The sequence below is a fragment of the Rhipicephalus sanguineus genome, chromosome 7 (genome assembly GCF_013339695.2).
Source record: "Rhipicephalus sanguineus isolate Rsan-2018 chromosome 7, BIME_Rsan_1.4, whole genome shotgun sequence".
NCBI lineage: Eukaryota > Metazoa > Arthropoda > Arachnida > Ixodida > Ixodidae > Rhipicephalus > Rhipicephalus sanguineus.
Window position 1 is genome coordinate 161,232,501 of NC_051182.1, and position 14,931 is coordinate 161,247,431.

Genomic DNA, 14,931 nt, shown 5'->3' on the forward strand with positions numbered 1-14,931 from the left:
GCGAGCAAATATATTTTCCAATCATGTAGCCTCGAACTCAGATTAGCAGAACTAATTTTTTTTTGCAAATCAGTCCCGCAAGGCGACGGAATGGTTAAGAAAGGGAAATTTGCCACCTGCTTGTATCACGAAGCCACAAGGAAATCCATGCCAATTTCTCAGGCAAAAAGCTTCTTATAGTTGCGAAAAAAGCCTTTCCGGGGTGGCCGCTCTACCATTTGAGATCACCAGGAAACTAGCAAGTGGCATCGCGAGGGCGAACTCATACTCTTCATCTGTAACTTGAAAGAAGCATTCTTTCTGAGCAATCGACTTCCCTAGTGGCTTCGTGCTACAAACGGGGGGTTGTCAATTTTTCAACACTCGACCCTGCTTTTCCTTTCATCAGAGGCGGTACCAGGAGGGGCAGGAAAGGGGGGGGATATTACCCCCCCCAAGCGCAGACGTAGTCAAGGTACATCGCATAACACCCCGGCCTCCTTGCCCCCCCCCGAAGAGACTCGCTTGTCGTGGACGCGTCCCCAACTCCCGTAAAATTCTACCGCCGCTTCTGCCTCGACGACGTCGAGAGAAACATGCCAAACGATTTAAAAATGTATACGCAAGAGAGACGGATAAAAAAATTCTTTTTATTACAACTATTGAGAAATGTCGGGCGTGGCTCTCAGTCCAAAGCTCCAACAGCCGCTGCCGCGTCCCGTGCCCGACGGACCAGCTCCCGCTGGCCACTATATGCAAGAGAAGACTCGAGCGAAAGGCTGCGCTGGAGCAAGCGGTGGCAGAACACCTGATTGCGCGCCTTTCGCGAGATGTTGCACGTAAGGTGGTCTGGAACCTCGACAATCGGCTGCCTGGCCTGCCCGACGTCTCGTCCGACCAACTGGTTTTTAGAGCGCAGCTTCTAGGCGCCCGTTTCTGCGTTGAGCGGCGTCGCCGTCGGCGTAATACCGATAGAGCGAACGCGGAGTCTGTCCATATCACCAGCCACTGGCCTCTAACCTCGCTTTCTTCCTCCGCCACCCGCGCTGGCCTCTCGGTCGGAGCTCGTGCGCATGCAGGGCTGGCACGTGCACTGCAGCAGGGCTGTCGCCGTTTCGCTTGGTTCACGACGCACGCAATGCACAGAATGGTGGGCTTATTGCCACGGCCGCAGCTTAGCACTCAAGCGCTGGCAGTTTCTGCATGTGACAATATGTAACGAATGTTACATTACTACACCTGCGGATAGCCAAAACTTCAAACACAATTGGCGTTGCCTCAACACGAAGCTGCGCTCAGAATTCGCATTAGGCAGTATCGCAATCGTTGGTGAATTTTTTTGTGCACCTAGCGGAGTTTTCGGACGCTTTTCAATGCAGCTGGCAACCCGCTTGTAGGATTGCTTACTCATAACGTTTTTGTGCATGGACGCGGACGTTGTTCAGGCAATATGTACTTTATTCCTAGCTCGGTTTGTTCAGAATGTGCGCTCGATCTTAGACATACGCCAGTGTAGAGTTTCCGAAACATTTTACGGCAATATATACGTTTTTTTTTTTGCATTTTTCGCGTTTCATGTAGTTCCGGATCAGTGTTCAATTCATCCCCAACATCGAATCCCACAGTGCGTCGAATGTAATCTAGCCTGCATTTTTTAAATAGACTGACTATAATATGAATGTCATTTCTTTAGCCGTTCATGACGTTCACGGGAGTGGCAAGGATTTCATTCTGGGAGGGCCTTGAGTGATCGTGCGAGTTTGCATGTGCGCGTTTAATATATGCTAATATGCATGCAGCGCGCTAATTCGGTACGGGGCTCAGCAGAGCACACGCAGCGCAGGACAAATGTAATCCTTTCCTTTGTGTGCCGTGTGTACTCTTCTATGTCCCGTACCGAATTTGCGCTCTGCAGCTCAGCATTTGGCCGCCGTGGCCCTCGGCCACGGCGGCCAAATCCCTCGGCTTCGTCCATTTCGCTTTCATGTCTCTTCTCGGCCGGCTTCTTTACTGCCACCATGAGTGGGACGATGTGCATACAAAGTGAAAAGTTTGGGGCGGGAGTCTGTCACCTTCCACCCCACTTGTTGCTACGCCTTTCCTTCAGAATGGATGAGGACGGCGCGCGCCACGAAGGTACACGAGAAATACGAATACGGTCCCGTAATATGAAATACAGCCGATGTCACATAGTTATTGGAGTGGCTGAACATACGTCGTGGCTCCCATGTTTTTTTTTAACAGCACCGTTCAACCGCAGTACACTGTAGTTCTCAGGTACGTTGTTAGAACGACGTTGTTAGCCGCCCCTCCGGGCGTCCGGAGGGGCGGCTGCCCCCCCCCCCCCTGGAATTTCGTATATCTTAATGCAGTAGCAATAAGCTGCACACGTTCGTTAGCACACAAAAGGTCCGCATATCCGTGTAAAACGGCCTTCAGGATTGCCAGCCAACTTCGCACGTTATTACATATTATTGCTGCCTAACCTTGCCGGTCAAGTCACGGTAGTGACCCCCCTCCCCCAATGGGTGCACCCCCCTGGAAAAATTTCTGCGGACGCCCTTGTTTAGAACATATATAGTATAGAACGACGTTTACAGAACTTGTTCTATATAACCAACGTTTATAAAACTATAAACTTTGGTTCACGTTGAAACTATAAATCAACGTTGACAGAAACGGGTTTTGTAAACATTAGTTCTCGGGTTTGACTAGTTCCGTTTGACCAGTTTGACCACCAACTTTTCGCTATTTCCGGCCACTTTCCCGCGCCGGCTGCCCGCGTATGAATGTGTTGATCTTGTGTGCTGATGAGTCGCCAAAATGGGAGACGTCTTCTGCCTCGTCATATTACAAAACGGCAATCGGCGAAAGCTGAAGCTGGCGACGGGTACCTACGCGGAGTTCCTGGAGAAACTGACGGCAATCGTGGATGTCAATCTCGAAAACACGCTGGTAGATTTTCCTTGCACCCTCTGCATGTTCCAACTGCTGTGACTTGTGGATAGTCGCAAGTGAACCAAGAGCTTGCAGCAAAACGCATGCAGCATGTATGCGGCCGTATTGCCCCTGATATACCAGCACCAGGCCCGTAGCCAGGAATTTTTTTCGGGGGGGGGGGGGGGGGGCACTTGCTGAAAACCTTCACTATTTGAGAAAAACGCCCATTTTCATGATATATTTTCGATAAAACACCATGTGTCATCAAAATTTCGGTGGGGGGGGGGGGGGTGGGCGTGCCTCCCCCCCCCCCTTGGCTACGGGCTTGACCAGCACTATTTGTAAACCACTTGAGCACTTCATCCACACGCAAGTCCTCAACTGTCATGAAGACCGTAGCATTATTTTCAAGCATCAGCACGGTTTTAGCAAGGGCTACTCACGTGACACGCATTTAGCTGGATTTATTAACGACATACGCGCACTAATAGACGGGTTTCAAGTTCATGCAATATTTTTTTATTTTTCAAAGGCATTCAAAGGTATGCGCATATTACGCATTTTACTCCCTGATTCGGTGCTTTCTAACGATCCGACGCGCTGCATGCCGAGGTGTCACTGAAGTAAGAATAAAATTTATGGCTTTGAGACAGTAAAGAAAAAAAAATGCGTATCTTGCATCAAACGCGCGCAATGCTAAAGAGAGAGCGGAGCTGATGGGCACCTATGTAGTCCTGGGTTGTTAAGTTTTGCTAATTTTCTTTCTTCTCTTTTTTTCTATTTGTGCCTCTCTTTTTTCTATCTTTCTTCCTCTTTCATCCCTTTCTTTCCCTCCTCCTCACCATCACATCTCTCCTACTCACGCTCACATCCATTTGCCACCCCCTTGCTACACTACTATAAAAGACTATGCTATGCTCTGCTGGCGTGCCTGGATAGCCGAGGGTTTAGGACACTCACCTTCGGATCAGTGTACGTGGGTTCGAATCCCGCCTCGTGAAGAACTTTTTTCTCTGCAAAAATTTCTTTTTCCTCTTTTATTTCTTTCTGTCCCTCCCTGTTTCTTTCTCTCTCTCTGTACTCTGTCTCTCAACCATCAGGGTTACTACAGGCCATGCCGGAGAAATTGTCGCATGCGTTCTGGGAACGAAGCACAAGATGAAGAAAAGGACGAAGAGAGTGTGTGCCGGTCCATGATGATGATAGTTTTAGGTCATAACCTTTTACGCCGAGCTAGAACCAACCACTTCGCTCTTAAAAATGCGTGCCACAGGGAACTTCAAACACATTGTTTGATTCTAAAAAGACGGGGCGTGCAACCATGGACAAAAGAAAGAAGTCAGGACACCACAAACGCCGACTAACAACTGAAGAGACGCACAACGGTGGAAAAGAAAGAGGGCACGAAAACTTATCTGCGCATGCCCATGCAATAGGTGAACCTACCACTCCGGCACGCGTGGAGGTCTACGTGGAAGATAACTGTTAAGGCATTTCATTTCATCTTTATGCAAGTTAATCGACGGTTGGGTCACACATGCGCTGCATCTATTCTCGATATGCCATGCCTCAATCATCAGGCGCGTTTCTTCGTTCCTATGTCGCTACAACACTGCGCATTCATCGACTTTTGGCAGGCACTTACATTCTCGACAACGTAAAGATAGATTAGAAGGTAAGCCTCCTGTTAGTGATCTCTTATATTCCAATAATCTCTGGTTAATGCAGCAGCCCGTCTGTCCTACGTAGAAGCGGCCGCAGCTAAAAGGGACCTTATACACCACACTCGTACGGCAATCAGTGAATTTGTTGGTGTGTTTTGCGAAACAAATATCGGTCCACTTCTTGTCTTTTACCTGCTCATTCTTCCTCTGCACAGCGGCACAAATCTTACCTAGCTTATTGGCAGCCGTGAAAACAGCATTAACGCCGTATCTACTTCCTACTATCTTTAGCCTGTGAGATACGCAATGAATGTACGGTATACCTACGACACGTTTCTTCCTATCGCTTTCTGCAACCATGCTTGGACTTAACATAATGGACTTCTTTAAACGTTCAGCGACAGTGGCCACTGCATCACGAGGATAACCTACGTCTAAAGGAAGCATAACCTGTGCTTTAAAGCTATCTCTCATTTTGTGCTCACACGACTTGGTGAGGGCCGACATAAGGCAAGACATGCCCAATACCGTTTTTTACAACCTTCGAGTGCTTCGACGAAAAATTTAACAGCGGTTTTAAAGATCTAGGAGAATACTGCCAGCACACATAGTTCTTCTGAAACGTTAAGGAAATGTCTAGAAATTGTATTCAATTATTATGAGATACCTCTTTAGTAAAGTCCTGCCCTCCTCCATTTAATTCAAATTTTTCGCTCACTGAAGTTACCACAGTTCTTTCTAGTCCTTGTGTGGTTTGTGCAACGTTACATTTTCCAATATGCTACACCAACTCGCCCACATCAAGCTCCTTCTGCTTAGACAGTGCACTGATTAAAATGCATAATGCCTTGTTATTGACTGCTATGTATCGCACCCGTAAAACTTCCTTTTTTCTTTTAAGAAACGAAATGTAATCTCGTTTCCCAAACAGATTCAGATGTTTGACACCGACCTGGATGACTTTGTCGACCTTGTACCTGAAGACGAAATTCCAAACAAAGCAAAGCTACGCGTCGTCTCAAGGAGTGTTTCAGTTCTATGCAATGCAGCAGTGGCTACTGGTGGTCAGTACGTCGCGCCCTCTTGTCCACAAAATCCGTAAGTGTTGTTCAATATCTGCAATTTAATCGAACATCTCGTTCTGTCAGTGTCTCCATCATCATCGTCATTCTATGCCTATTTTCACGTCCACTATAAGACGAAAACCTCTGAATAATCTCCAATGTACCCTATCTTGCACGAGCCGATTCTCATTTAGAGATGGAACTGCCTTTGGATATTTCAGATTGGTGACAAAAAGATAAAATGTCCAACACAGCGTTTGGCCACCGTCTTATTTCCAACCAAAGACATTTAGATACATTAGCTTCATGCAGAGAATTAAATACAAAATAGCTTTATGTTAGAGGGGTGCACTAGCATGTTTGACAAGTGGTTGGACGTGTTGATCTGTGTGACTGCCGTTAATCAATGTACTTTCTGCAATCAGAATGTCCCCAGCTCAATTACAGCCGCCACACTAATTTGTACAAAAATATTTTCGTTCATTTTCTGTTGCAACACGACATCATAAGAGATCAGTATGAGCAATTTATTCATAATTGTAACAGACCTTTTCATAATTTTAAAACTAGCTTTCCCTCAATGCAGTTAGCCCAATTAATGGTGACTAGTCACTTACAGCAAACAGTGTGTTCAAGAGCAGTTTGCTTGTGCTTTGATGCTGAAAATGTAGACTCAGCTCTCTCGACATAAACACGCATAACAAACAAGCCCCAGCACCTGGAACTAGGACCTCGTCTCCCCTTTAAGCATGACAGGTGGCACCATTAGATGGGCGAGTATGCAGCACAGGGAAGTGCATTTGTGGATTATGAAAAGGGTCCGTTACGAGGGCTGGCCTGATTAGGCTTAAAGGGACCTACAACTGGCCAGAACGTGTGAATAGATCCTCGTGGAAATGAAAAGACTGTGAATTATAGTGGCAGATTCAAGCATCATTTTCGTGATAGTAGTAGGATTTATATTTTTAAATCGCTAGTCGTAATAAACTGGTATGTCGCGCAGCCTCGCAGAAGAGCCTTGAAGCTAGATTATGGAGTCATTCACTTTAGTGTACATTTATGTATAGTCAGATGCTTTCATGCACATCGTCATTAGCACTCAAAATTAGAGTATGTGTGTCATTATCATCCACCCCCGCTTAATTCTGTGCTGCTTACGTGGTAAAAAAAAGTTGCATGCTGACAAGCAGCACTGTCTTCGCGGCGACTAGTGGAACATGCTGAGCCGCGGCGCATGCGTGTGGAGTGCACACATGCGCAGCAAACCAGCACGCTAAAACACGAAGTGCTCTTGCGCTTACCTCCCACTGTTTGCAACATGTGTGTATATGACTCCATAATTGCCAAAGATAGAAAAATATGATTATGAATGTCTGACGACATTGTCCGCGTCACCATTCCGTGATTAGGCACTCTAACCGTTAAGCTTTCTTAAGGTTGGTGCATGTGGACAAGAATAAGTGTTGTGCTAAAATTGAGAGCACACAAGCTATCAATAGGGCTGAAAATCTCGGCAGCGAAAGTTTTTTCCAGTGTCCTTTTTACAAAGAAGTTCAAAAGTTTAGCTGTACGAAATGCACAGGCAGTGTTTGTCCGTAGTCCAAGAGCAACTTTCAGCTCGAGCACGCTGCCTTTCATGATTGTAGAGTCCTGTGTGTGTGCTCTTTTTGTGGATCATTGTCTTGCGTGCCCGTCGTGTTATGCAGGATCCTGACACAAACTGAAGACGCACCGTCTGCAGTTCTGTCCTACAGGCAAGTGAGCGGCAGTGATGAGATGCAAGTTGATAACACTGCCATAAGCCACACGTCAATGCACGACAGCGATGACTCTGTCAACTTCGTGCTGCCTCCATCCTTCGGCATCTGGTGCGACACTTTTTTGCGGAGCAAGCGGCCAGTCACTGCAAAAGTCAAGACGCACATCATCTCTGTTCTCTGCAAGGCTTGCTACAGGATGACTCCGTGAGTGTGTTAGCCTTGCACCATTCTTCTGCAGGTTCCGCATTATCAGGTGTTATCAGGGAAAAAAATTGGCTTTTGACTTTGGCATAGGTATTTTTGCCTTGCATGTAACGTTCTGTGACTAGGTTCAGCTAGAGGGGCTTATGCTATTAATAGATCAAGTAGGCTTTGCTCAAAGGATTATTGCTGTTGTGCATTGCATAGTGATTTTTGAATCCTTTTTGCAGATATCCAACACCAAGGCTGTACAACCAGGTACTTGACTCACTGGTGGCAAAGTACCCACACGTGATGGAAGGAAAGTACAACAGGGTAAGGTGATATCTTCATACAGTAATATCAGACAGCACAACCTTAGAACATTCTCGCACCTTTGAAAACTGCAATTTTTGCCTATTTTACCAAATTTTTTGAAGTGCTGAGAACAACACCAAATGGCCAGTTATATGAAGGTTGTGTCTATCTGAAGTGCCAGTGTCTTGTTTGCTTGCATCTCACTGTCACAGCGCCGCTGGTTGATCGCCCTGAGGAGCTGGTTCAAAAGTGAACGCGAGAACCTCACAGTGGCTTCAGCTGCTGCGGTCGAAGCGCAGGAAACGTCTGGAATCGACCTGTCGCAGGCCGATGCCGACGACGAGCACACCTACGCTCACGCACAGCATGCGGTGAGTACACAAAGCAGTGAAGGCACCAGCAAAAAGTAACAGTGTTGCAGCTAGAGTTACGGGGAGCAGAAAAGTAACCCTGTTACAGTTATGTAAGCTTTTGCCAAACTGATTTCCCACTTTCAACGAATTACCTTTTTTCCAGTTTCCGCTGACTATGTCAATGGATTCTTTCTTTTGTTGCTGGAAGAACAGTACTCAAAGTGCTGCAAATGCAATCAATGTATATTATCTTGATTTAGATTTGTGCCAAAGATAACCCCCTTCTAGGATCAGTTTACGTATCAGTGTTATTGTTATTTTTTAATATAAAGTCATTATTTTTCATATCTCTTTTAGTAACCCTAAAGTTCCCATCACTGTGTAGAAAGCACCATTATTACTGTTACATGTTGCTTAAATAAAAAGTAACAAGTGGCAGTTAAAGGTTACTTAATGAAGAAGTAACTGGTTCCTGCTAATAATGCATTATTAGTGACTATAGCCAGATACAGCTTTAGAAGTCGGCGGCATTCACTCCTCAAAGGTGGATGCATGTGAGCCTGCACCAATGGGTGCGCACTCCAGACTGACGTCATTAGCCAGACAGCCGGCGACTGCCCTCAGAGATCATTGTCTAGTGCATGAGTGGGACCACAGTAGGCTCACGTTAAATGGAACCTGAAGGGACCAGGAAAATGTGTTCGTTTAACAGGAGTTCCGTTTACTGAGAGATGATCAGGGGTGCAGAAACTAAGTACAAAACCAAGTAGATGCAGTTGTTTCGTTCAGGCAGCAGTTTCAATTAAGAGGTTTCCGTTTACTGAGAGTCGTCTGTATTTGTTTAGTCGTGGAGGCGATTGGCTGCTGCGCTTTGGCCATCTGGTTAAGGCCTCTCCGACCTCTTAAGTTGTATCCGACTGGTTACTCTCCATGACTGGTACAAAGCCACAGGCCTAAAGCGGTAGCATCCACTTTACCAGTTCATGCAGGCTTCAGCATGTATGTTGAATTTATGTCATTTCTTTGTTTTTTTCGCAGCTTGCCAACAAGAAGACGCCATCGAGTTCATCAGCCAATTCGTGTGTCTCTGAGGACAAGTCAATCCAGAAGGAGCATCTCAGTGAGTTCATGAACACGTCTGCTCACGCCGCTGAGGCCGATATAGCCGGTGATTCAGAAGCCACGCCTTTGGACTCCGTGGTGGCGTGCCCTGTGTCAGACCCGACGGAATGTCTGGAGATGAGCGAACACTTTGAGGACGATGAGGAATTGATTGATTGCCCGGACCGTTCCGACGCCGCGCTGGAGGATGTCACCGTGTCCAGCCTGCTCGGAATGTGCACTGATGAAAAAGCGTCGGAGGCACTGATGGCACAGCTAGAGAGTCGGGCTTCTCTGGACGATAGTGAAAGCTGTGATGAACCAACAGAGGAAGTCAGGTACTGTTCAAAAAAAGTCATCGCCACTGCATATGTTAACCACAGGAGGAGAGTGTTCGCTACTTTATGAAGTTTCAGAGGTTTTAGTCCCACCAATAGGTATCCGCTGCCATCACCAGACCGATAAGCACGCGGCATTGTTACTTTACCTAATCGATCGCGTCTCGCGAGTGTCCTTGCCTAAGAGCATACATCTTACACCATTATTGAGGGGCACCCTTTCCCAGCTTCTGTTGCCAGAAAACATTGCTCTGCTTTGGTGACCGCTCTCCATCATGCAGCGCGTGATTTGAGAAATGCTTTCACAAAAAGCACGAGCAAGCCAACTTATGACCACTGGCACCAGCAGAAGCTTCAGTTTATGGCCTTGTATTGCCCTGAGGTAGCAGTGAAACTTTGTTATGTTCGATTCTCAGATAAAGGCACTTGGCTACATTGATTAAAAATGGTGTTTCATAGATGTGAAGGTATAAAAACTTAACTAGCTTACTAGATTGCGAATTTTGTTATATTGAAGTTCCTTATATAAAGATTTAACTATCTATAACGGATTGCCGTGAGTTAAAATTTGCATAGCCCTTCACTACAGCATTTTCCATAGTGCATTTTCCATAGTTTATGCATTGCATCAGTGCTGTATAAAATTCCACATTGTTGTCAGCTACTTTGTTGGTGCGTTTGTTTATTTCATGCAGGCACTCAAAAAGCGAACAAATCAAAGGAGCCGTGGGTGGTGTGTTTCAGAAAAATCCACGCGTTTCAAATGGCAAAAGAAAAGCAGGAAAGGTAACAAGTCTTTTTGTTATAGTTGACTCATGATTAACAGAAGAGTTGTGTCAACCTTTGGAATAAATCTAAGATCAAGAAGGGAGCCGACAGACGGATACACGGAGTGGGATAGGTTTCAAACAGGAGAAAGTGCCGCAGACAAGCGCCACCGCTGGACATGACGTCAACACTAACCCTTTAAGACTAACACGCCAAGGTTGACAAGGCGCCTTTGACAAAGATAGGTCCACCTGTCGAAACGTCGGCCAGCCTGTTCTGAGGCACTTTCTCTTGTTTGAAACCTATCCCACTCCTTGGAATAAATCTGTGTTTCCATGTGAACTTTCGATGACCCTTTACATCCAGAATTATTATAACTGTGGAGCAGTTTCAGGGACCGAACTCTCCTCGCCTCATATCTCGCGTTGGCATCACACAGTCCCATGTCTCGCATTGACGTCATGCAGGTCCCACGTCTGACACACTTAAGCAAGCAGGCTGCATGGTTGGAACGCGAGCGCGCTTGCCCATGAATACCAGTGTCAGCGTAGAGCAAATTCTGCTGTCCATGCCACTGAAATGCCATTATCATGAGTCACTCACAGATGTACGGAAGAAAGAAGTGGAGGTGAAACGCCGGCGCCGGGTGCTATATGCACCATGCTTGGAGCAGCAAACAGTAGAAAGGATCAATAGGTAACGTAGCGCTAGCAGAAATGGATGTGGAAGATGTCTCTGCTACCGCTGTGTTACCTTTTGATGCATTTAACCAGCTAGCCCAAAAAGCGACGTTGACGGTAAAAATGAGACTATAGAACAGAAAAGGATATAAAGTATCACATAATCACTTGAAAAGAACAGAAAAGAGCAGATAAACACAAGGGAGACACAGGCGAATCAGTGCTCCGCAGTTTGTACAGCTTTCACTCTGGGTGGAACTGGCTTTTATTTTTTTTAAAGGACTTTCCAAATCAACTGACTTATTTTTTTTTTCTCTCTAAAAGTGCCGCACTAAATAGAAACAAAAGTGTACACTCAAAAGAATATTCTTTAGTAAACATAAAGAAAAAATTCAGCAAAGTATTAAAGTTGGCTTTCCTGCAAGGCTTCTTGTCACTTTTACTTGCCGTATTGTAGGGGAAAATGGCATTGTGGTGTCGTAGCACTATCTGCGCGTGATAAAAGAAAGCTAAACATGATTAGCTTCATGGTATAAAATTTCCGTGAAATCTATGGAATAAACCTATGCAATATTTAGGGATGCTGGCTATTTTATTCGCAAAATTTTATGTCTGCAAAAGTACTGCTTTTTTTAGGTGTTAAGAGAGTGTCCTCATTTATAGGACCGTAAAAGTCGTAAGATTGGCTACCCTGTTAAGGTATTTTCGAGCCAAAACACCCTAGTTACCAGGCTCCTTTATTACTCCAAGCACAGTATATTGATGAAAAGCCTGGGGGTGTGTAAATACAGCTGTCCTCCACATCTATTGTTTCTATTTAAACCGTTTGTGCCGACAACTGACAGTGGTTGTTGTTTTTGTTTTACGTCTATTGCTGTCGGGAGGAACGAGGGTAGACAGTATTTGAACTGCAGTCCTAACACACTGCCTGGCTGGCTGCATCTACAATTTGCTGCGGAAGTTTCCATGCAACTTTCCACGGCGCCTACCTGCCACGCTGGTCTGGTGGTTATGGTGCTCGACTGCTGATCCAAAGTTCGCGGGGTCAAATCCTGGCCGCAGCAGCTGCATTTTGATGGAGGTGAAATGCTAGAGGCCCATGTACTTAGATTTAGGTCCATGTTAAAGAACCCAAGTGGTCTAAATTCCTGGAGCCCCCCACTACAGTGCCCCTCTTAACCATATCAGGGTTTCTGGATGTAAAACCCCAACAGTTATTGTTATTATTTCAGTTCTGTGGCACCTATATATAGACAAGGACACTTCAAAGAGGCAGGGCCGTAGTGCTTTGCTAAAAAGCGTCGCCTTCATAAGCAATTTTCAGCTGCTTGTTGCTCACAGCCCTTTGTCGACGGTTTGTTTAGATCGCGGCTGCGTGCATTGTGTCTCGTGGCACTTTCATACTGTTGATACCATAATTCAAGGAATTGTGTTATGAAATCTGACACTTGCTCTTGTGGCTTCTGGGTAGATTCTTCATGATTAAGTATGTCACGTAGTTTTGTATGTCCCTAATCATGTCATGGACTGCAGTGGTGTATTGACTTGTAACTAGCATAGTTCTTTGATTGTTTCAAAAATTGTAACTACCAGAGAGCTGGAAGGCATTTCATCCCTCTCTGATGCAACGGTTTCAAAGTGCTGAACTACTGAGGACAGTCTGAATCGCACTTCTCAATGCATGGCTGGGACGCTGGTGCCATCCACAGCTGTTACCTCGTGTTAGCTATAAGCTTCCTTCATGCTTGAATTATGGTACAAGGACTTACCATTAATAAGAACTAACAGGCACTAATGCCAAGAAAAGTATTGGGGATGTTATTTGTAGTAATTATGATATATATGTGAAGAAAGTAAAGCGGACGAAAAGATAACTTGCCGCCGGCAGGGATTGAACCTGCAACCTTCGAATAACGCATCCGATGCCCTGCCAATTGAGCTACAGTGGCGGTCACACCCTGTCCACTTCATCGGGTATATTTGTGCATTTAAACCTGGGAGTGTTATTCAGCGCCGATCGTAGCCATGGCGGCGAGTGTGGAACACTCTTTTTCTGCCTGCTGGTGTCACATAGCATGCGGTATGACATAGCATGCGATATGACCATGCTTGACATAATTACAGAATCGGTCCCTGCACATTTTTGCGAAAAACGGCGGCTCTAGACAAGTGTGATTCGGACTGTACGTAGTGACAGCGCTGCATAGTGCATACATAGGGCTATTCTTACCCTTTTATTTAATGCTGTTTTGAATACAGATCGTTTTGAAGGACTGCGTGGAGCTGGAAGAAGAAACTTCTGAAGGAAACGGAATGGGCTCCCCCTTAATGACAAAGTTGTAATTGCACTGAAGGGTTCCAGCAGCTTCACCTACCACTGCTCTTCCAGGTGCCCATCTTTATTACCTTCCTTGTCGGTGGTTTTTGAGACATGGAGTGTACTGATTTAGCCTTAAAGTACTTCCAGAAAGCTAAAAATATCTCTTAAGTGCGTGGATTCATTTGTAGTAGTTGATAAGTGATTTTAACTTGGGATGGCAGGCAGCATAGTCCATATTGGACATATCAAACTTGAAGGGCGTCGTGAAATGGTATCTGCCGTCATATTCTACACTGACTTCAAGCTTTTCAAGCATCGTGCAGATAAAGCTAGATTAGAGTATGATTTTATTATGCAGTGAATATCACCTGCAGGCATCAACAGAGAAAGTAAGTTTTCAGTAAAATGATTAGTTATACAGCTATTGTAGTGATGGGCAGCAAGAATGCGGCACGTTGTGCATGAATACGAGGAGGCTATGGCTTTTACCTTCATTTTGTAGGTTTTTTTTTCTTTCTTTAATGCACACATTTTAAAATTGTTCTGTACCAACGGGCTTGCGCTTGCAGTGCCTATTTTGTTGCTGAAAAGTAGTATTTCTCCATTTTGTTTCTCTTTTGCTGGAACAACCACTGTAACCTGTTTACTACACGCTTTAAGCCCTATGAGATGCTGTGTACACGATTGTGTACACCCCTTGTGTTTGCTATTTGTATTGACTAGGGGCTAAAAAAGAGTAAGATACATTGATCTTTGGATGAATTGAACCTCCTGCATAATAATTTGTCTTCATTTAACTTCACTTTACACTGTACTGTTGCGTATGATCACTTTGCTGAAGGCACTACCAGTTCGACGAGTCATTTGACGTGCCACTTCCCGTGAGCCATGTCAAAAGTTTGATTTTCTTGCTCAAAATGGACATTACGAAAACGAATTTCAACCATATTTCTAGCCTCAGATTTCTTTCTATTTATGCAAAAACATAGCATGATGAATTTGGAATAAATAGATTTTAATTACAATTTAGGATTAATTACTACCACACATGAAATAATGTAATGCGACATTATTTTTGTTGCCATAGAATATTGAGCGCCTTGAAATGTATCACTTTGAGGCATTTACAGACGGTTCTTCATAGATGGGTCTGAAAAGGTTAGTGTGGACTCCCACACAAAAGCTTACTGCAAATAACTTTGGTGGAATTCAACCAAGTGGCAGAAGTGTTATGAAAGGGATAATTGCCATCCACCAGTTTGCAGCACGAAGTCACAAGGAAATTCATACAGATTTCGCAGAAAGGAAAGCTTCTTAATTCAAGAAAAAACGATATTTTTCAACTGTAACATTCTAACATTGATCATGGAGCTTTCATATGTGATGTGAGCATTTAGTGTATATCAGGGGTAGATTGCTGGAGTTGCAAATGAGCCTGTGTTCCATTGCATGAAAGGATTCATGAA

General features: G+C 45.0%; 1 protein-coding gene across 1 annotated transcript; it reads left to right on the top strand.

Annotated features, from left to right (window-relative positions):
* The first annotated feature begins 2,657 nt into the window (after nucleotides 1–2,657).
* On the top strand, nucleotides 2,658–13,488 carry LOC119399223 (uncharacterized). Its single transcript, XM_037666040.1, has 8 exons — nucleotides 2,658–2,934; nucleotides 5,515–5,681; nucleotides 7,354–7,611; nucleotides 7,839–7,923; nucleotides 8,118–8,276; nucleotides 9,297–9,697; nucleotides 10,393–10,483; nucleotides 13,405–13,488. Exons 1-8 carry the CDS (start codon nucleotides 2,803–2,805, stop codon nucleotides 13,486–13,488), a joined length of 1,377 nt encoding a protein of 458 aa, XP_037521968.1. The 5' UTR covers nucleotides 2,658–2,802.
* The last annotated feature ends 1,443 nt before the right edge of the window (nucleotides 13,489–14,931 follow it).